Raw genomic sequence first — 21,586 nt, forward strand, 5'->3', positions numbered from 1 at the left:
CCAGCAAAGCTGCGGGCCAGACAGGACAGCCATTGCTACGCTACGGTGTCCAACCAAGCCGGGTTTCCCGGGTTAGAAAATCCCTTAGGTCACAGCTGTGAGGAATGGCACGTGCGGGGCTGGTGAGCAACTACGAAGCTTCCGTACACCGTCCGTATGCAATCCCTTGAGGTTATGGGAGATCTCACCGGGCTAAAAACTACCCAGTAAATACTGGTTGCAGATTCAGGCTCTGCAGCCTTTTAAATAATCGGTGAATTATCAAATCAACAACAACAAAAAAGTCGTGTTTCTTTAGTAGAAGGCAGAGCACGCTGCGCTCTCCCCTCCCCGCAGGGATGTGCGGTGTCACCCTGGGCACCTCGCGCGCAGGTCGCGCTGCTCAGCTGTCAGGACTCTGCCTCTGAAATTTTTGAATACTGCCACACAAGAACTAAAAATCGTCACTGTCATCTCTCAAAGAGTTAAACGAACAATATTAAAATACCATCTTCTGTCACATTTAAAGGCAGTTGGATATGTTTTTTTCCTCTATATTTATATATACAGAGTTCTGATCTAGAAAAACCAATACAATAAACCATTTTACGTTTAAAAACAGGCAGTCTTTGGTGACGCAAAGGCAGAGATTTTCTTTGTTACCTTCTGCCTATTTCACTCTGTCTCATAAAGTGAATATTATTGGCACTGTCAGAAAGTTCGAGATACTGCTCCACAGATAAAACAAAATATCCATCGTAGCCTTGTACCCGCCCAGTGCTTAAAAGCTGCTGTTTCTCTCCATCTGTCCATGCCCTAATCCCTTCCTCCCCTTCCTGCAGCCGTCTCTGCTCCTTAGTCCAGGCCTGAGCCACGGCTCTCTGCCTGGCTATCTCCAGGACATGGTTTTTTTCTTCTTCCACTGTTGTTCCATACCGAACGTTAAAGCACAGCGCGCCATGCTGGAGCTGGATGTCAGCAAAGCGTCTAGTCCTCCCATTGATCACGGAAGTCATCTGCGACACGGTGACGTTGACGCCGTTCTCCAAGATGCGTCGTCCTCCAGTGTTGCCGATGAGGGCCAAGTCTTCTTCCAAAGACCCCAGCTTGATGAAGTAATGCGTGTCTCGGCCCTCTATGGTGAAATGCAGGTTCTCCAGATAGTGAGCGTTGTTGAGGATGGCAGCAATGCGCCGGCTGTCCTCATTGGCCACGCCTATAATGTCAGCTGTCACTATACCATCCTTTATAGCAAATTTGATGCCTTTTCCGAATACTGAAGGAATAGCTGCAAATCTTGGCTGCTTCCCTCCCTCGTAGCACTTGCCATCGCTATACCTGGGCGTCATAGGGAGTTGATCCAGGGATATAAAGTTTCGGAGTTGCTTTTGTAGCTCACACTGAATACCAAGGATAGTCTGGAAAAGAAAGTACCAATTAAGTTTGCAGACGAGGCACCTTGCAGTTCATTACAGTGTCTCACAGACCCTACTAATCCCTTAATTGCTTAGAATGGATCTTCAATTTGTTTGGAACACATTGTGTGCATCTACAGAGCCTGGGTATATGCCCAGGCTTTCTAATTGCCTAAGGTACAGCTTTCCGTCTCGCGGACTCTTTCATTTCTAGAAAACAAATGGAAAATGTGTTTATCACAAATGTCATTCTTCTATTTATTCTTCCTTTTTTTCTCCTTCCTCCCCCCTTCAGTTGCTACTTTAATGGCTGGTCTTTCAACTCTAAGACATGGGGAAAGCTAACTCAAAGCTGTGCTCTTTCACGTGATGCTAGGCTTAGTCTTTGTGTGTCTAATTATGCCTTCTGTAACACAGCAGTAACAGTTGTTGTAGCCCATTCTTTAAGGAAAGCAGGCTGTGAAGGTCTCAAGACACTGGAACAATAGGAACCATACAAGTGCATCATATCTGTAGATCCTGCTCCCCATTGAGGCTAAAAAACCACCTTGTTCCAACCATCTGTTTGTCTTTTAACACTATACCTATCACTACACTTCTTCTGTGTCTTTGTAATGGCTTCCTTAATATCTCAGTGACAATTTTACAAGGACATGCTCCTACATCTGGAACGAGCTCTGACCCTCCAGCCCTCTGCACTCTGGGCAGTCACTTATGCATACAAAAAAAATAAAAATAGTGTGTTAAATGCTACGAATGTAAACTCACAACCCTTTACACTTCCTTTTCCTGACTACATGAGAGGAAAGGCATCTTTTCTCTGTCATCTTTGCAAAATCATGTTTCTTTGTTAACAGATGCTCGTCTGGTCAACTGCAAAACGTGGAGACCATCGGTACGTGGTCCTGTTGCAGTTACATTGATTGCAGGACAGCTCTTTGTTGACAACAAGCCCTGGAGCACGGCTGAGTTTCACAGACCACCCCTACGGATCCGTAGCAGCGTTTGTTTTCCTGCAGTAATGATGCAGAGGCACAGACTTCTAAAGCTGTTTATACCATCAGTGATTTCCATCTCTTGAAGGTACCTTTGCTAACAAAGATAAACAAAGATAAGCTGCTATTTAAATTTTTTAATTCCACAATTTTTTTTGTAGCTTTTTCAATTCTCACAAAAACACTTGATTTACCATTTTTCCTATCCTGCCCCTCAAATTCGGATAGTTTCTCTGCAAACAGCTGCAAAGTTCCTTCACTGTGTTGCTAAAAGCTTAAAACTTAAAACTCCCTTTCTGATGCCAGAACACAATCGACAACCTTAAACTTTCGAGAATTGTTAAACCATTTGCCTTGCCTGTTGTGTTGAAAGTCACTTTGTTTCCTTGGTCACCAATAATTTTGAATAATACTCCTTAATTTAGTATTAGAAACAACTGAGGAGCGTTTTTGCTGACCTTTCCAGGATCCCACTCCTGGGTTTTTGTTTGAAGCTGCAGAAGCTCATATGTTGTCTCCAAAGCTTCAATCTCTGGTTTTGGGAATCCAGGCAGCACGTTGTGCAACTGGAAACCAAACAGCTCCAGCCAGCTTCCAATGTCTACGAAACAAGAAAAGGATGCTGGCAACAAGGCACATAAATCCTAGAAAAAGGGAGGGTAGCCTGCAGAAATCCCGGCTATGCAGAAATAATGATTTCACATCAATTTATGTGTTCAGTACTGGTTACAGCATTTATTGTAGCAAACAAATTAGGTGACTACGAAGCATAGCGATACTGGAATCAATAGTGTACGTTCTATCTATTTAATATGGAAATAATTCAAATTAAGCTGCCTCCAGTCTTCCCCTAATTTTAGCACTTAGAAAAGCAGCAGAAACAACTATTAATTATTTTGTTGGTTACCATTAAGGCTATAGAAAACAGATCAAGCTCAGTAAGATGTTATCTGTTAAAGAAATTACTTTAAAATATCTGAGATTAGAGCCAAGCAGTAACTTTGGATGTACACAGAAGATTCCTGGAGTCCTGAATCCATACCAGAATTTGTCAAAAAGTTGTATTTTCATGAGAAAAGTGTTACTTTTACCTGTTGTATACTTAGCCACGTCTTGGATTCTGCCAACGGGGTAATTATTTTCAAATGAGTAGAGATTAAATGGTTGTGGGACAGCGTTCAGGTGCTTCCATATATGATGATTTGGTGTCGTCCACCGACCGGCAATGACGTCATAGTCCCGCTGACCCAGATGAACTAATTTAGTAAGAGAATCATACAGCCCTCCATGAAAACCAATGATAACCTGGAAATCGGGATTAGTGTCCTGGTAGATCTCTCCATATGGGGTGTACAAAATTTCTTTTATGACTTGGCCCCGACTGCTGAATACAGCTAGAGGTGTTCCGGTGTTATCACAGGCAACGTAATATTCTTCTCCACTGCTTAATTCCATTGCAATGAGATGACCTTGAAGATCATAATACAAGGATGTTATTTCTGAGCTACTATGATTGTACAAGTGAGTAACTCTTATTGGGTTGGAGAGATCAGCATAGAAGAACTGTAAATGTTGTCCTAGGCTTGATTTGCTTGCAACTCGTCTTCCGAGACCATCGTAACAGTATTGCACAGTCCAGCCTGACGCTTTGTTGTATGCTTTGCTCAGCAGACCGTTAGAGTTGTACTCAAAGATCTCATTGCCTCTTTGCCTGAGAAAACCATCTTCGTCCATTTTATATTGAATTTCTCCAAGTCTGGTAATGCGATCTCTCAGATCGTATCTCAGGGGAGTGAGCCGCGCACTGTTTCCATGGCTCAGCAAGTTGATGTTGCCATTAAGGTCATAGCTGTAGCGCCACTGGGTTTTATCATTCACAGACACAGTCTGAAGTTGACCATCAGCATCATACTCATAAAAATATCTCGTTATATTGGCATCTACCCCTACCCGTATATCGCAGATCACCATGCGACCCATATTATCATACTGGATGGTCATCCAGTAAGCGATAGACTTGAGAATTTCGTATTGTACTTCAATCACCTGACCGTTGGCACTGAAAATTTTGGTATGTTTCATCACAGTGGTGGTTATAACTTGGTTTAAATCATAATTAATTACACTGAATTTTCCAAATTGCTCAGTCCTGCCAGACACATCGACATAGCGGTAGAGATCTATGGGAAGAGGCGTCTCGTTTATCATGGCTTGCATGCTCGTGACACGGAAGTTGTTGTAGCTGTAGTCAAATCTGGCGTTTACAAGCCCTTCTTCGCTAAACCTGAAGATCTGGCGACCAATAAGCGGACCTGTCCAAAGCAACGAGAGGAAAGAGGAGAAGCAAGAAAAATAAGTATTTCTGCCCACAGTGCCCTTACCCTACAGATGCAGCACAGAGAGTCAATGAACTCAAATACACCCTGAAGCCTTATTGCTACTTGACTTCTCAGACCAATACCATTAGCTAAGGCTATGTTAGATTATTCTCTCACAAACCTTTATTAATGCTTGCTCTACAAAATATTTATATTTTATTAACATTTGTTTAAATGAATGCTATTTTACTCATAATTATGATCTCTATTTACTTGCAAGATAATTCTAAACTAAATTTATTTTACATGGTGATTTCTTTCCTCACACAAACAGTCCTTCTGAATTTATGTTATATTATGGTATAAACAAGGAAACTTGAAAATACCAACAATAAACCAACTTGATTTAGTATTTAGCAAATATCCACACAGTGGAATAAAAACAGCCAAACATTACAAGAGCTATTCCATACCAAGCCATAAAAAGAAAACCGTATTTCAAATGGGACAGATATATACGCCTGTGGATACCGACATAGATATATACACACATATTTTTCTATTGAAACATAAAATCTATGAGCTTGTAGACATAAAAGTAATGGAATTTCACGCCAGGTAAGAGCAGGATCAGGGCCAAAAACTTGAGTGAAGTAGTCCCAGTTACACAAACCTGTTTGCCTGTATCTGATGGTGCAGATGAACCCGTCATGCATTAAATGTATGGTTTTAATAACCCCTGAAGATTCCTCGTAGGTGAACGTGACTTGAGTAGTATCATAGAGTATCTCGGACAGTCGAGACTGTTTGGTGTATTTGTAAAGGACTCTGCGCCCTGTCCCGGGATACAACGTCTGCAGGAGCCGCCCGTCTCTGGTGACGTCCTGTATGAAAGCCGCGTTGCTGTCCGGAGGGGTGTAGATGTTGCGGTAGTAGCCGACAGACAGCATGGTTTGCAAGGCATGGCGCACCATGCTCGGCATGGTGACCGAGAGCAGGTAGTTGGACTGGTCGTACTCAAAGATGTAGCGGCGCTGGCTGTGCAAGAGGAGCATCACAGACTGCAATCAAACAGGAATGGCGGTGTGAGTGACTGATCAAGCAAACGAGTATTCATCTAGAGAGTGCCTGAAGGTTAAGGAAATGTGGAAACAACCACCCACTCTTGTAGTTTGCTCTTACAGCCTGTCTGTATGATTTCAAGTGAAGCTTTCAGCTCCAGGAGACCTGGCCAGCAAGGTGGTACAAAACAGGAGGAGAATAATAATAAGTCTAGAGGTAAGGACCTCCAAACTGGAAGGCAGATGTGGCTCTCAGTAGCCCTTCAGCCTCATGCTGACTTGCTATGTTGCTTTGAAATATTTAGGTCACCCTCCCAGGAAGCAAAACCAGAGGGAAACTCTTCTTCGCGCACAGGCGGAGCATCTGCACCAGCAGATGTTTCTAGGGGAGGTGGAAAGGGGAAACTTTCAACGGTGTGTACGAGGTGTTCAGCTTTTATTGGCAATCTGCGTATCTCTAGCGCAGACCTACCACTTTTTCTCTATGTCTTCTATTAAATGCACACTGCCCCAGAGGTCACATGCTTACAGATGGATGAAAACACTCTGCAGGTTCTTTGATGTCACTACTTCTACCTCTGTTTTTTAATGTTTACAAAGGATGTGATTTCTACACTGGATATTTGTCCTGTGCTGGTTAATCGTGGCTGGTCAACGAAATCTGGTTTGTCTGTTTCGCAGATATTTTTCTGTACAAATTTAAAGTTTGGGTTCTGCAAACCTTTTCACCGGTCACGTGCAAAGTCACAGTGTCAGAGAGTCACTGGAGAACAGTCACTCCTGAAACAAGCATAACGAAAACCAGAGTGAAAATGCACGGGGGAGCTTTGTAGCCTTCCTCCAGCTCCAGTAAGTGGCTTGGCTGGACCTGAGCACTGCCCTTCCTTGCCTCACTGTCTGAGCTGAGACGGAGTGCTCACACTGAACGGCTCACAGCCCAAAACTACCAGGCACATAAGCACGACTGAGCCATCATGTAAAACAAAGTCTTCTGAGGAACAGTGTGACTGCTTTTTCATACAGCACTGGGGAAAAAAATCAGAAAAAAAAGCCTTTTAAAATTCTAAGCTCAAAAATCTTTTCTGGGAAGAAAACATCAAGAGCTGAATGTGTTAAGTAACATCAGCCCTGAGCCACTGTGCTCCGAGAAATAACCCAAAAGCTTATTCAAAGGACCAAAGATAGGCTTAGCCTTGGCCATACCCTCTTCACGCCGGCACTCCACCCTCCCAAGATGTATTTCTTCCTGCCCTTGGAGAAAGACATCTGCCACCTGTACACAAGCCAGAGAACACCAGTACATGCCACTCGCAGGTCACCCTCTGCCAACCGGTGACAGCAGACCTTACACCGAGCTTTCTCTGCTCGCTTTACCGCTGGGCTGCCAAGCCCTTCTAACACGCGCAGTGTTTATTTTGTTTTCACCTTCAGTCAAGAGTCCCCAGTCTGCAGTAAACCACTGGCTGAACTCTCCTAGCACTGATGCGACGCCTCTCTCTACATACTGCTCCCGGGCCTGTTTTTAAGCTGTCGGCCGCTGACGGAGTATGAATAACAAGATCAGAAACATCTCTAATATAACTTTAGTGCCCTTGTGAGCCATTTTTACAGCACTTTGTGGCTTTTCCACTTTTGTCCAGGATAGTAAAAGAATAGACAGCACAAGGGTTGGAGATGTAGCATCCTCTCTAAGCTACCAGAGGATACCATAAAAAGAAAAAAAAATTAATTCCCAATTCATCCTAATAATATTCCAGTAGATGTTTCCAACTCTTTGCAGAGATTGGGTTCTACTTGTTTTAAAGGATTTCAGAGCGTAGCTAATAAAACATCCCAAAAGCTGTCATTTGATAGAGCCTGGTCAACCACGTCACGACTGGTGCCGCATGGTATATCAAGACAAACAGCCAGCGGCAGTGGGAGCTCTGGTGGGATAGGCAGAAATGCTGAGCATGACCACTAGATGTCATTTCTGACCAACGCACGCAGGCAGCCGCTCATCTGCTTTGTCTGGTGGTTAACTGCAGGATTTTGGAAGCAAGTGTGGAGTATTCGGGAGATTTTATAACACCATTAATTACTTGAGCAAAGCGACCAAAACAAGAGGAACTGAATCTCAACAGTGAAAATTATTTACGGTGCTATTATCATAGTACTTCTAAAACCTAAATTACTGGAGCTAATTTTGAAAGGGGTAGAGATTTTTGAAGATGTACAATTAACTCATCAAGTGCTAAAAAATGAAGATTTAAGAATTGGAAGCAAACTATATAATTGATTTCTTGATAAAAGAAATCATTTGGCCTTATGAGGATTCAGACAACTTTTAGCAATCATTACATAATTAACACAATGAATTATTGACTTAAATGGAGCCACAAAATGGTATTTCAATGTCTGATTTTGAAAGTGAACTCATCTCTGTTTGGCACAAGGAGCAAACAGTGATGAAAGTACATTAAATAGCTGGAAGATTATATTCGCGGTGTGTACGACAATAATTTTAATGAGAACTTCCAGCACAACCTCAGCTGGCTGCTACCTGAGCCAGTGAACTTCAGCCATTTGCTCCTACAAGATCAGAATTCGGCCGCTTGTGCAGAATTCCAGAATAACAATTTTAAGTTCTATGATTTTATTTATAAGCTTGTCATAAAGTAACAACAGACAAAGCGGTTTGGCAAGATGAGAAGAATGCATCTTTCCAACATTACGGTCCATTAAGCCCAAAGAAAAAATAAAAGATTTCTGCAAGAGGCACATTGCCCAAATATTTGAAAGCTGCACTGAACGCCTGTTTACTTGTGATCTGCGGAAGAGCACACAGACAAAAGAAGCCCTGACAAATTTATCTGAACCAAACGTCTGAAGCTTCTGGGGTTTGTCAATCTTGTTTACACGTCAAGTAGGGCACCGTGTGCACACAAGGAAAGAATCGCATCTTTATGCATTCTCCAGCCTAAATAATTTCTTTTTCCTGGGTTAGGTTTAAGTTTTTTGAGGATCAGGCTTAAATACATTAAAAAAAGAAAAGTACAGCGAAGTTTAACTTAAAAGTAGATATTTGGAACTTTTAGATATATAAGTAACTTCAAAGGGATTTGCTTTGTGTAATACCCCTTCAACAGTTTTACCTCACCTGCAACCCCCAGCCTTTCCCTGTGGGTGACAGGTTCAGAGAAAATGCTCTGCAAACCTGGGGTCTACTGAACAGTCCAAGATGTCGCTATTTAAAGAAAGGAAGTTTAAAAGGACGCTGTCTGAATACCATTTTAGACTAAGTTCTGAAAGCTTTAAAAATACAGGCTTTGAGAGACGAGATGATATTAAATGAGATGCTTCTACAGCTGAGTGAGATGCTGTTCCTCCTTTGTCTGTGCAACACCTATTCCCCCATCACGTGACCATTACCTGTAGACATCCATGAAAACTACACCGCTCAGGCAACTTAGACACGAAGTCACTATAAAAGCAGAGCAATAACTCATTTCGTATTAATATTCTCTCCCACCCCCAAACAGCCCTCATAAAGAGTGAAGTAATCTTTCTCCTCACAGGATCAATCCCTTTTTTACAGCACAGCACTGAGTAGGTGCAAGCTTGTACCCTCTGCTTTGTAATTTTGGCTTGAAAGAGCTGTCTTGTGCAGTGTAAACAGTTTCTCTTCAGTGGCTGTTGTATTTTTTGACCATGTTATACAGAGTGGCCACCTGTTTTTCAGCAGTGAGAGTGTCCTTTGTTCATGTGAACTTGGACTGGGAGCAGGAAGTCATTTCTACTCACCAATTAAACAAATCTGAGGTGCTACTAACTTTCTCCAGAACTAAACTATGGCAGTTTTGAACTGGTGACATTAGGTCTCAGCATGTCCAGAGACATTTTGATCTAGTTAGGTCAGTGTATGCATTTTCTGCTTAAGAAGTCTTAAAAACTCCTGAAAGAGGTAGAATTATAACGTAGTTCATAATATAATAGCCGTATCAAAACAAATACTTTTGCCTTGGCACAACAATCCGCTTTTTAAATGACTTACCTTTTCTAAATACGTGTAACTCCATATTTTACCATCTGCCCATGTCCTGGAAATTATGTTCCCACTTGGATCATACTCCATTTTCTCAGTCCAGGTTCCTCTTTGGATGTAGGTGACTAATCCAGAATGGGAATAAGTGATATTGACCTCATTGTACTTGCTGATGGGTGACCATAAAATTGGGCGTCCTGTCTGGTCGTACATAATCCGAAGAGTGAATTTTCGATGATCATCATAAATCTTTCCTGTCCGTGTTACATGGTCGAAATCAATGGAGAGGAGGTTTCTGTTGTGGGCCTGAACACAAAGATACAGTTGGATAAGAAAACAATGTGTCTGAATTACATACAACGCAAACAGCTCTAATCCAAATGTGCAACGACTTAACATTATGATGGAGAATTTTGGCCTTATTAAAGACAAGAGCAAAATATTCAGATGAGAAACAGGAGGACCAAGAAATAAAATGCTTCTTGCATTCAGTGCTACTGTACTCGGCATTACATGTCGTTTCTCATTTCCATGTGCTAAACTCTCAGCTCTGCTCTCACCTTTTCCTAAGTTTTTCTTCTTTCTTCTCAGCTTTCATTTTGATTCCAGCCAAAGACGTGTAGTTAAGCCCCAAATTAACAAAGTTATCTTATCTCACACCCCCTCTCTTAAAGCTCTGTTAATGTTGACAGCTCAGCTACTGCTCTGGGACAGCCCACGCCAGGTCGCACACTGATGCTGCAAAGGGAAGAGCCGTGCTTACAGCTCCGGAAAACCCTGCTCACCAGCATCCTCACCCTTCTCCACAAAGCCCCCCACTGCCAGAGCTCATGGAAGCCAGAGGCAGTGGTCCCTGGTGCCAGCCACATTCCTTGCTGCAGCTCCCTCACCACATCTGGGACCTGCAACATTTGTTGGACTCACTGTGGCCCTCAGACTAACAGAGTGACTCTGGGATGGTCTGGTAGCTTTTATGGTCCAACAGGAAAATGCAGAGGGGGAGCCCAATTCTCAATTTGAAATCATGCTCAAAGCTGAGCAAGGTTCATGAAGACAAAATATATTTATCCAGCGCTTTCACCATCTACCTCCTTACATCATTCAGTCACTGGGCAATTGCTATTAAACTCCATTTAAATCAGAGCTATAATTTAGGGAACCAGAAGACATTGTTCATTCTTCTTCAGATCAATGCTCCATGCTCCGGTATCAATCTACTGCATTCTGTCCAATCAGTTGAATTAATCTTTTCCAATTAATAAATTCCTTCCAGCAGAGGCGATGTTGGCGCAGGTGTCAGCAGAGGGCACTGCACCGTGCCCGCTCCTCGCTGAGACCGGGAGGCAGAGCTGCGAAGTCACTGGTTAAGAATACTTGTTTAATAATTCAAGCCGGGATCATATGGTGGTAGTGATTAGAAAGAACATTTTTTGCTTTTCTCCATTCTGTTTTTAGATGCAAAATAATTTAAAAATCCAGAAAAAGCAGGTGTTCTTTCTTCAACTCCCATTCCTGGGGTTTTATATATGCACATGTCTAACTTTTATAGTGTTCATTTACAATAGCTGTAAAATACCTATACACCCCTGTAGACTGCGGTAACTATTACAATTTATGCTCTAATGACAGTTAAGGAGCCCAAGTAAAATGTGATGCTCAGTTCAACTGTATTTGCTTGTATACAGTCCGATGGATTAGGTTTATTATAATATATTTCTTTGCTTACTTCTTGCAATTTCTGAAAACAAACCCTCTTGGTGGTAAAATATCTGAAAAGCAAGCAGGGGATATACCCTGCCTCATATTCATTTAATATCTACATATACAGTTGATGCTTTTATTGCTATTACTATTATTATTGTAGAATGCAGATAGGAGAAAGGAAATTGCTTGCAATCTAAATTTCAGGGACAAATAAGAATGAAAACCAAACAGAGGCAGAATCAGCAGTGAAGCAGATAGCAGCAGTATCTGAAAGCTCAAGAGTTAAAATAAGGTTTGAGTGGGTGCCGCTACTGCCCTTTTTACTCCATGTTTTATGTCTCATTTGTTTGTTTTTATATTAGATTCAAGTTAAATCAACACCCTTCTCAAGACCAGACGATATGTGGGTAGCAGGTCTCATTTCAACTCTGTCACTGAAAAGCTGATTTCAAATTCCACTGGCTTCTTAAAGACGGCTCCTCTGATGTCGTAAGGAGCCCCTGTGAGCAGCTGGAGCTCGTGTGTTCTGTTACAGCCCAGGGAAAAGTGGTTTCTGAAAGCCACCTCAGATCCGAATTTCAGCTGATGAAAATAGAAGATTCAGCTGACTTTGACAACAAAGTAGTGCATAAAAAGATGTATTTATTATGTATTCTTAAACAATTGTTGACTCTGCCTCCGTTAGTTTTATAGCTAGAAATGTGGAGTGTAAATAATCACATAAACATGCACTTCTGACTTTCATTCTCAAACCCAAACCGTCTACAATGTGTATATCGGATGAGATGTTTGTATTATTTCCCCGTCTGTGTTTTGATTTGAGTCAACGTAAACTGACACGCGCTGGCAGAGGATTCGGTCCTATCCTTAGGAGTTGCTGTAAGACTGGTAAATAAAGGGAGATCATTTGCTAAACGCAATAATAAACATAGCTGTCAAAGCCCGTATCTGCAGGACTTTTGAATCGGGGCCACTGAGTTACTTCTTTTCTTGTTATTAAAAAAAAAAAGAGAAAAACGCTGCAAAATAAGTAAGAGCAGCCAAGCATTCAATTTTCAGTTTTGTAGATATTCAGTTATAAAACCTGGACTGCATCCAATGCCAAGCTCCTCTAAGTTCTGCCAAAGCCAGGAGGGAACGGAGCTGCATTCTAATCAGCGTATTACTATGCATCATGCTCCTTGGTTTTAACAACAGCCGTTGCTTCATTTTCAGAAGTCAATTAAAACAGCAGTTCGATTGATAAAAAAGAACTCTTGCTAGATTAAGATTGATGTTAAAATGCCTGACTGTACATAGATTTTTATTAATGTAAAATGCACATGTGCCTACAGACGGTTCTATATATTTCAGGAAGTGCCCGGGCAGGCGGTTCCGCACTTAGAGGAAACCTGCGATGAATTCCTGTTTCCCACATTGATTTTGGTACTGAGATAAAGTTAGGTGTCTGTTCTAGCATTTCACTTAACTTACTCACTTCTGCTCTATTTCTACAGCAGGGAATTCACACCATGCAAAAATGCCACTTTTTAAACCCCAACATTTACAGCGTTATTCAGAACATGCTGACGGTGGCCTCTTTCCACACTGGAAATAACTGGAATAGAGTGACACGCTTTCAAAATGCTTGCTAATAGCGATTAAGAACTAAAAATGTTAGGACCAGGAAGAGAAGGAAAAGCTTTCTTCTCTCCAACTAGGTCATCCTTTATCTCATCCCCAGTTACCTGCCTTCTAATTTATACCTCTTAGCACTCAGAGCCGTTTGTTTCAATGACAGCATCAGGACTGAGCTCTAAGTAACAGCTTTAAACCTGATTTCTACGCTTTTTTTCCCCCTCTCCCATTGTTCTGTTTTCTTTCTTTAACTGATGGCTTCTGCAAGTCTGTTCATGTCCACTGAGAACTGGTCCAATCCCCAGAGCTTTCCTTTACATTTATTTTCAAAGTTCAGCATAGCTCTTTCTGCCCTACATTGCGAGCTTTCTAACACACTTCCTATTGTGCCAGCTGTGGCATATTAAGTGTTTAAAAACTTTCTTTTCGAGATATAACTCACTAAAAGTTTTCAGGAGGTCTCACCAGAATCTCATCCAGCGTAAGGGCTTCTAATGATGCTGCATTTTTTTTTTCCCCAGCAGTACTCGAGTGTCAACAGCAAGCGCTAAATCCCTTTCATTATTTGCCGTACTGCTTCACACACACTATTTGATGGCATTTCTGCTCCTGCTGTCCTGCGTTTTTCCGTTAATCACCAAGGAGAGATAGCTGCCTCTGGGTAAATTCTGCTGCTCCTCTGCCTTCCCTGCCAGCTGCACTGATCCAGCTCCTTCCACCTCCACTGACTCGCCACTCCACCAGCATCCTATGCAAACTTCTCAGTGCTGGAGGTGAACTCCAGGACCCATACATTCCACCTCTGCTCCAAAGTCTTTCTTATTGGCAGTAACAGCCTCAATAGTCCAATTGCCCCTTTCTCCTGTGCCTATTTATACGGTGTATCCTTTGTGTAGAGTATTTCTCCTCCTTTCCACAATCAAATCCTCATTTAATGAACCACCAGGTTCCCTCCAGCCTTGCCCTGACAGCCCTCAGACAGATGGTCCTAGAGCTTGGTACAGTCAAAGGAGGAAAAAATCACTGTAATACAGGCAGCTGACTTGTCCTTCTGAGTAGGCAGGGACAATCCATAAGCCCCCTTGATCTTGGATAGGTATAAAAAGACACAGAAATAACCACAGAAATAACAGAAATAACAGTTTTACAGAAATAACAACACAGCGGTCAACTGCTATGATGCTAGCAGATACTTCCGGAAGGACAAAGAACGTTAAGACAGCAGCACATCACAATCATTCGTACACTTCTCTTTCACCCTCCATCCTCTCACTGGATGAAGGCAGAGAAGGAGGAGCACACGAGTGGTTCTGTGCACCACCAGACTGCTCCAGAGGCAGGTCAAGCTGGGGAGCTCAGGACAGCTTCAGTGATGTCGTATTTCAATGAACATTCTGTGCCGCCAGCCAGACTCCATTTAATCCTGACCAATTTGTGAATTTCCTCCCTTTTTTTTTTTGCCAGGCAATATTAAGGGTCATGCAGAAGCAAGAGAAAATGACTTAAAAGAACCTGCAATCTATTTCAACAACAGAAAATACCAACTGCCTACCAGGAAACCGTGCAGGAGGAAGCAGTTGAATTAAATCCGTCATGAACCACTTGGCCGTGGCAACGTAAGCAGGATAGATCACTGACTAGATCCTTCCGTTTACTACTTCTATTACACAAGAGCCTTTTAAAAAATGTGCCATGCAGTTACTTACGCACAAAATCACAGAAATCACCTGATTAGGTAATGTGAGCCATGGAGGCCATAGTTTGGATCCTGCCATCTTAACACACGTTTGGCACAGCAGTAAGTTCTGCTGGCTCCCTGGGCAGGGCTAGGAGGACTCGTGCCATGCTAGAGAGGAGGCAGGCAGAAGATGAGCAAGAAAAACTAAATGAAAGTTTTCTCCACTTGCAGAATCCTAATAAAGAAACTGTGACTGTCAAATCTGAAAGATGTCTTTTCAAACAGGTGTCTCACATCCAGTGGCCAGACCAAAGTCTTGTGTTTTAGACTGATCAAAGCAGTTGAAAACTAAACAGGTGATACACTTTAAAAAAAAAAAAAAAATCTCATAACCAAAAGACAAGCAGAGATTTTTAATAACCACCTTTATATTTTCAGAGCTACCAGATGTAACTTCAGAGAAAATACCCATCCAAACAGGTGGTAGTTAATAATGCAATATTTTTAAGGCAAAAATTCCCAGTTGTACTACTGGTATAGGCGTTTTAAGGGGTATTCATGTGAAAAACAGAAATGATTTTGTAAAAAACCTGTTCTGCAAGGTAGCAATCTCTTTGAGCCTTAGTGTTACCTAATTAAATGCTGAATGTTGACCATCTGTCATTGTAATCTGTGTTCTCCTCACAGACAAAAATACAGGATGGATGCCACGTTAAAGTCATTCTTTGTTAGAGCCATAGTGTAACCCAGCCAGAGGGAGTGAGGGCAGAATACTCAGCCTGTCTGGATACACGGGGAGGCTCTGCATTGCTCTGCCCTGCAGGAAACGCACTGGCCAGGACACCCAAGGTGTGCCCGGCCAGACCCTCTGCTCCAGGCAGAGGCTGGCACCTGCTATATCCCCCGGAAGAAAGAGGGTCGATAGATCTGAGCGAGGCAGAACGTGGCTCCAACTCTGCTGCTGTGCCACAGTAACTACACATCGTCCTTTGCTCACAGCTTCTTCCCAAGCCATAATTAAGTTCTTAGTTGAAAAAGAAGAAGAAGAAGAAAAAAAGTAATTATGTCTTGAGGTCAAGTCTCACCACCAAAATCAAACAGAGATCAAACATCCCTGCAGCTGTCGGAGAAGCCTGGTTTTCAAATTCATGGCTGGGGTCCACCATTGATACAAACTCTCCATTGCTTTTCTTACAAAGTAGAACATTTCAACGTGATTTTAGTTCAATGGCCTTCAAAGAGAACACTGCACTTTACACAAGAGGAAGCCTTACCCTTAGCCTTCTCTCAAACGTGGAGATATTGCCTTTGGTCTGCTCCCTCCTTTGCCTCCATTCAATGAGATTTGAGTTATGCTCTCCAGGAAGGGAGATATTGCACTTCCCTAAAGTGGGGCTGACAACCCCTGCTAGAATATGAGGCTCCGTGTTCAGCGTGATTTCCATTCCACTGGCAAAGGTGACTCTCAGGGACCCGTCTGGGCTGACCCGGTAGATATTCTGTGTGTTATCTGCCAAAAAACAACAACCGGAAACAGGGAACAGAGAAAAGGTCAGACCTCCACATTTACAAAGGCGCAAGAGGGCTTTGTTTGCCCCTAGGTTACAGACAGCTGAACATACACCAACTGCAGGGTGTTTTTTGCATCCTGTAACCTCCAGGCCTTCCCAAGTCTAAAAAGCTTTTCATTACACTTCACCTGATGATTTCCATCGTGAGGGTTTCCTGCAGGAGAAATAAAGAGTTTTAGCGTTCACCTTAGAAGTATGTAAACCCACAGGCTGGGTTTTGACTACCGACATTCTGATGATTTTGGTGCGTTGGGATCCGTTAACAGGACAGTGTACTGCTTGAACGACTGCAATGACTATCTGAGGCCAAGCATGAATGCTGATTTCAAAGTGTCTAGGATGACGGCCAGTCTCCCATTCTGCCCCTTTTCCCTGTATCACCCTACTAAAACCTTCTCTTCCTCAATAGCAGCAGGACCCTGGGGTAGAGGCACAGTGATGGACAGCCACGAGCACGAAGCCTGCTGCAAGAGACCCACTGGGAAGTGCTTGTGCGCAGAAAAATGAATGGATCAGCACAGCAGCAGCTCCAGAGGCTCAGGACTCTGCTGCAGAGGGCTGTGGAGAGCAGCTGGGATGACCTCGCACAGACTCCCTCCCACCCCAAAACTGCCAGAAGCACATGGAGGGTCCAGACCAGGTCTCCACTGAAAGGATGGAAAGCTGTATGGCCACTGCCTGCTCCCCTTCTCTCTCCTGGGCACTGTATTTCCTCCAGTGCAGGCTGAGCTGTGCCACACTGTCTTGCGTTTGGTCAGGACGGGGATATGCGCGCAGGAGGTCCCTGTGGCTCAGCTGCCAGGGAGAAACTCCATCGGGAGCCTGAATGTTAAGAGACAAAGTGAAAAGTCTCGCCCTTAAAATGCAATTTAATTCCTACCGGCTAGGGACTATGAAAAGCATCCTTTTTTTAAACTGGTGCATGCACAAGTAACTGGCCCAGCTCTTGAGACATGAAATGTGGAAAATAATTGGGTATGTCAGAAAGTGAAGATAATAGTACGTTAAAAGATACTTTGTGACTCTGATGTAAGGATACCTCATCTGACGGGCTGTTGACAGGGTGCTTCATGATAGTTCCACAGAGACAGGGAAATATGCAAATTATACGAACTCATAAATATGATAGGTGTAACAATCCCTACAGCTGTTGGTTTCTGGCACTCCTGCAGTGTGCTAGCACGCTCCCGAGATGGAATCTGGTAACACACCAACTCTGAGGAGTCCAAATTTAACAACAGACATACAATCATGCAGCCAGTAGATGATGCAGAGAGCAGATGGGGTCACTTGGACAAAGCCTAACAGGTGATACAACAATATAATATCATTATTTCCACTTGTTCCGTGCTGTGTCCGTATGCAATAGTGAACAGGAATGAGTGAGTGCCTTGTGAGGTGAGTTCTTCCTATTTTTTTCCTTCTAGATCAAAAGCTTAGAGGAAGAAAAGTTCTGTGATTTGCTCAGAGTTACAAAGCTTTTCTATCGCAGACCTGGAAGGAAATCAGAGAGCTATTTCCCAGCACCTGCTCTCTCAAAGCCTGAACAATCCACTGACAACAAAAAAATCAACACGGAGATAAACCCCAGATCAATGAAACTATATAAAACCAGAGCTCTGGTGATGAATCTGCAAAATCTGGAGGAGGAGACTGGGACACTTCCATTAGGCAGAGAGTAAGTTCTTGAGAGATATGACACTGCCAGGGAAATACTGTGGTGTCTACAGGGGTCGAGCCAAAACTTCGTCCCCAAGGCAGTCACCAGCAGAGATGGCTCATGCTTTCCTCCTTCCTACGAGTGCTGTCACCAGGACACAGCACTACCAGAAAGAATTCACAGCATTGGCCAAACAAGGCAATTTGGTGCTAAGACGTCAGCGGAGCACGTCATTATTCTGGGCAGTATTTCTCAGAATAACAAAGCTCAGCGTATTATAGGTCAGTCGAAGTCCTCCAGATACTGAAGTAGAAAGTAGCACATAAAGCCTGGAGACATCGGAGATTTCAATAACTAGAACCTATCCATGGGACTCCTCTAGGAGGAAAAGAACTCACTTGTGGTTTGTTTCTAATTGGTACCCCAGGAGAATTAGCAGCAGTATTGGTACTGAAGCAAGGAAGAAACAAATGAACTGATTTTAATGTCAGTTTTTGGCAAACAGGTAAGAATGCAGGAACATGTAGGGTTTGAAATGGAATGACTAGATAGAATAGCAACAGAACAGAAAACTTAATGGAAATGCTTCAATTACCTTGTTTTAAAGTATATATTGTAGAGGTAGCTGAGAAGTTGGTGGCTGTGATCACATTCTCTCTGTTTGAAGTATCAAGTTCCACTCGGGTCAATTTTTCAACATCGCTGTGGAAACTGCTGACTTCCCCGGTCGGGAAGGTCGCGTTGGTCAGATGGCCATCAGAGTCATACCTGCAAGACATGATATAGAGAGCCATGAAAATACATCACTATTGTCTTGTAGCTACTTCTATAAGAAAAAAAAAAGGCGGCGGGGGGGGGGGGGGGAATGAACAGCATAGTTAACGTTGTGCAAGCAATAAAAAGGTAAGAACTGCTCCATTTATTCACTCAAAACGCACTCACTCCCTAATCTGAATTCTTGCTTAGACTCTTTTTCGGTGGCGCTGGGTAAAATACACCCGGGATGCTACCTACATCGCCCAGCTTCTGCCAGAGGTTTCAGGGCTGCGCACAGGCGGTCGGGGCTGTGATTTGGGAGGGTGGCCGCTGGAGGTCACTCGGTGTTCAGGCAAAAAACACACCCCCAAAAACGTCTTTTTTTACCTGCTAGGTTTAAATAAAACCAACTCTTAGATTCTGTCCCACTCACAAAGTGCCTTTCGTGAGACTGATGTGGGCAGTACATAATATGAATGGCGAATTTAGAAAAGGGACCTAAAGTGTAACAATAGCAAAAAATTTAGATCGAAACCTGCAATGATTAAGTTGCCTACATGGTTTTTACCCTTGTGTTCTGTTTGTTTCCCATGGGCCTACTCAGATCAGTGGAAACTTCTCATCACAAGTAACAGGACTCGAATCTAGAGCACAACATTTTAGTTCACCTAAATCTCATCAGTGCTCAAGAAATTCTTGTAGTTTATGGTACTTTATGTGAATCAGGCCATGTTACGAAAAAGTCAATGATTAATTCAAAAGCTCTGAAGCAGTGTTCCTAACAGGTCTTTTTCAGTTCTACAGACACATTTATCCTTTCTGATGGTTCACATGGAAAACAATGCAGAATGTTGCTTGGTGCTTCGTACTGTTTCATATTGATGTCTCCTATCTTAAAAACCTTAGCACATTTTTTTTTTCACCCATGACACCTGACTGATCTATTTGCCTGAGTAAATCCTGCTCACGTTCATAAAACAGAAACTTATTTGTGCAGGTAGGAAAGCATAATTAAGTTTTCGTGGCTCCTCTCATTGACAAAGCATATCCTCAGCCTGTGTATCAAGCGGCACGGCACCGCTGCCTCCAGTGCAGCTCTTCCAATTCACATCAGCAGATGATCTGGCTATGTCCTTCTCTTTGATGTGTTGGCATCATTTCCTGAGGATCCTTATTTCCCCTGACTACTCAGACAAAATCTGTATGTCACAAGAAGTATTGTCACACACACACAAAAAAAAATTCAAGATTTTTTTTCTCTTCCCCCCCAGTATAAAAAAAGAAAAATAGAGCAGTTGTTCTTTGCAAACGAATCACCGGAGAACGAACTAGTGACCACCTAAATTTATCGAATGTTAAATGCGATACAGCCTCTCTCTTTCACCTCCTACTGCACTCATGTACTTCACGTGACTTACTTATTTACACTCTACCCTTAGTCCAGTTCTGTGCAAGCTTACTGGGTGCCACACCCAGCGACTAAAATTGACTCAGATCACTCCTTTTCATCATTAGAAACCTCCCCAAGTATTGGTCACTTATATCTAATATACTGCTTGATCAAACAGGTATGACAGCTTGCTAGGTTGTTTGGATTTGCTCTCATGCCTTACAAAAATCCCCAAATTATGCATTTGTGTGGTGTAAACGCAGCCAGTTTACTGGATGTACTTGTGCGCTAAACTAGGGATCCATCTTCACTAAGGATCCGGTTTTGCTGCTGCTGAGGTACAAAAGTCCACGTGTAGCTGAAAACGGGATAAACTGTTGCTGGATGGCTGGCCAGCTACCGTACTGCATGAGAATGAGACTAGAGCACACACCAATGGGCTCTTACTCATGTAGATGGTCCCGCTGACTTCGAGGAGAACATGCAGATTAGTGTCTTGGCAATGATTCCACACCGTGACCATCGGAAGGGTTTTTTTATTCCAGATTGCTCCAAGAAACTCAGCCCTCTGAGGACAGCTTCTGCCACCTTTCACATGATGAATAGGAGCACACTGGGGCTCAGATCCCGTAGCGCGATGTCCTACCCATACTAATAGGGGCAGAATCATGACATATTTCTTAATGTTAATTTGGGGCCCAGTTATGCCAGTGTTAATCACGTCAGTGACCATTTAATCACGCAAATAATTGCATTGATTTCAGTACTCGCATGAGGAAGTGCTCACCAATATTTGAAATGCACACCTGGGGATACAGCTTCACAATCCATTTGCATTTCTATGTGTAGCACTGTTAAGAGTTGGATCATTTTGAAGGGAAAGTGGTCTAATTAATTTTTTCAGAGAGTTGTTTCTTGCAGGTGTTTTCTTGTCCTTGATTTAATAGGAGCCCAGTGCTCCCCCTCCCCTTTTACGGCTTTAATGCTACAATATTAAAAAAAAATCCAGACGACTGAAAATTGTACATTAGCTATAATTTTATGCAAGAGCTCTTTCAGGACTTCCATTCCATCCGATTAGCGTAGATGGATGACAAGTACTTTTGTAGGTGGTTTTCTACCTCTTGATTTCCCTCTGTGAGTGAACCTGACACGTAGGTAGATGTTCTGAACAGTTCATTATCTTTGCTCATACTCCCAAATACGTGTGATAGGTGTTGTTAAACAAACGCATCCCTATTTCAGCTTGACAGTGCCATGGGTTGAACTTTAGGATGTGAATGCAAACCTAGCTCAAACAGAGAAGATGATTCGCAGCAATGTGAAAGTTGCTCATACGATAATTCTCTTAGCTCCAATAGTATGTTCATAGAGGGCTCAGAACAATTCACATGTAAGTAACTTCTTAAAAAAAAAAA

General features: G+C 42.7%; 1 protein-coding gene across 1 annotated transcript; it reads right to left on the minus strand.

The window, feature by feature from the left end:
• Positions 1-443: 443 nt before the first annotated feature.
• TENM1 (teneurin transmembrane protein 1) lies at positions 444-18,790 on the minus strand (the record flags this gene model as incomplete). The annotated part of the gene is made up of 7 exons (XM_010145448.1): positions 444-1,397; positions 2,848-2,990; positions 3,481-4,701; positions 5,381-5,768; positions 9,802-10,098; positions 16,066-16,301; positions 18,618-18,790. Coding segments are annotated over 7 exons (3,217 nt in total), but the record flags the coding sequence as incomplete, so codon positions are not given.
• Between the last annotated feature and the right edge of the window lie 2,796 nt (positions 18,791-21,586).

This window comes from Buceros rhinoceros, unplaced genomic scaffold, assembly GCF_000710305.1.
Source record: "Buceros rhinoceros silvestris isolate BGI_N320 unplaced genomic scaffold, ASM71030v1 scaffold20031, whole genome shotgun sequence".
Classification (NCBI taxonomy): domain Eukaryota; kingdom Metazoa; phylum Chordata; class Aves; order Bucerotiformes; family Bucerotidae; genus Buceros; species Buceros rhinoceros.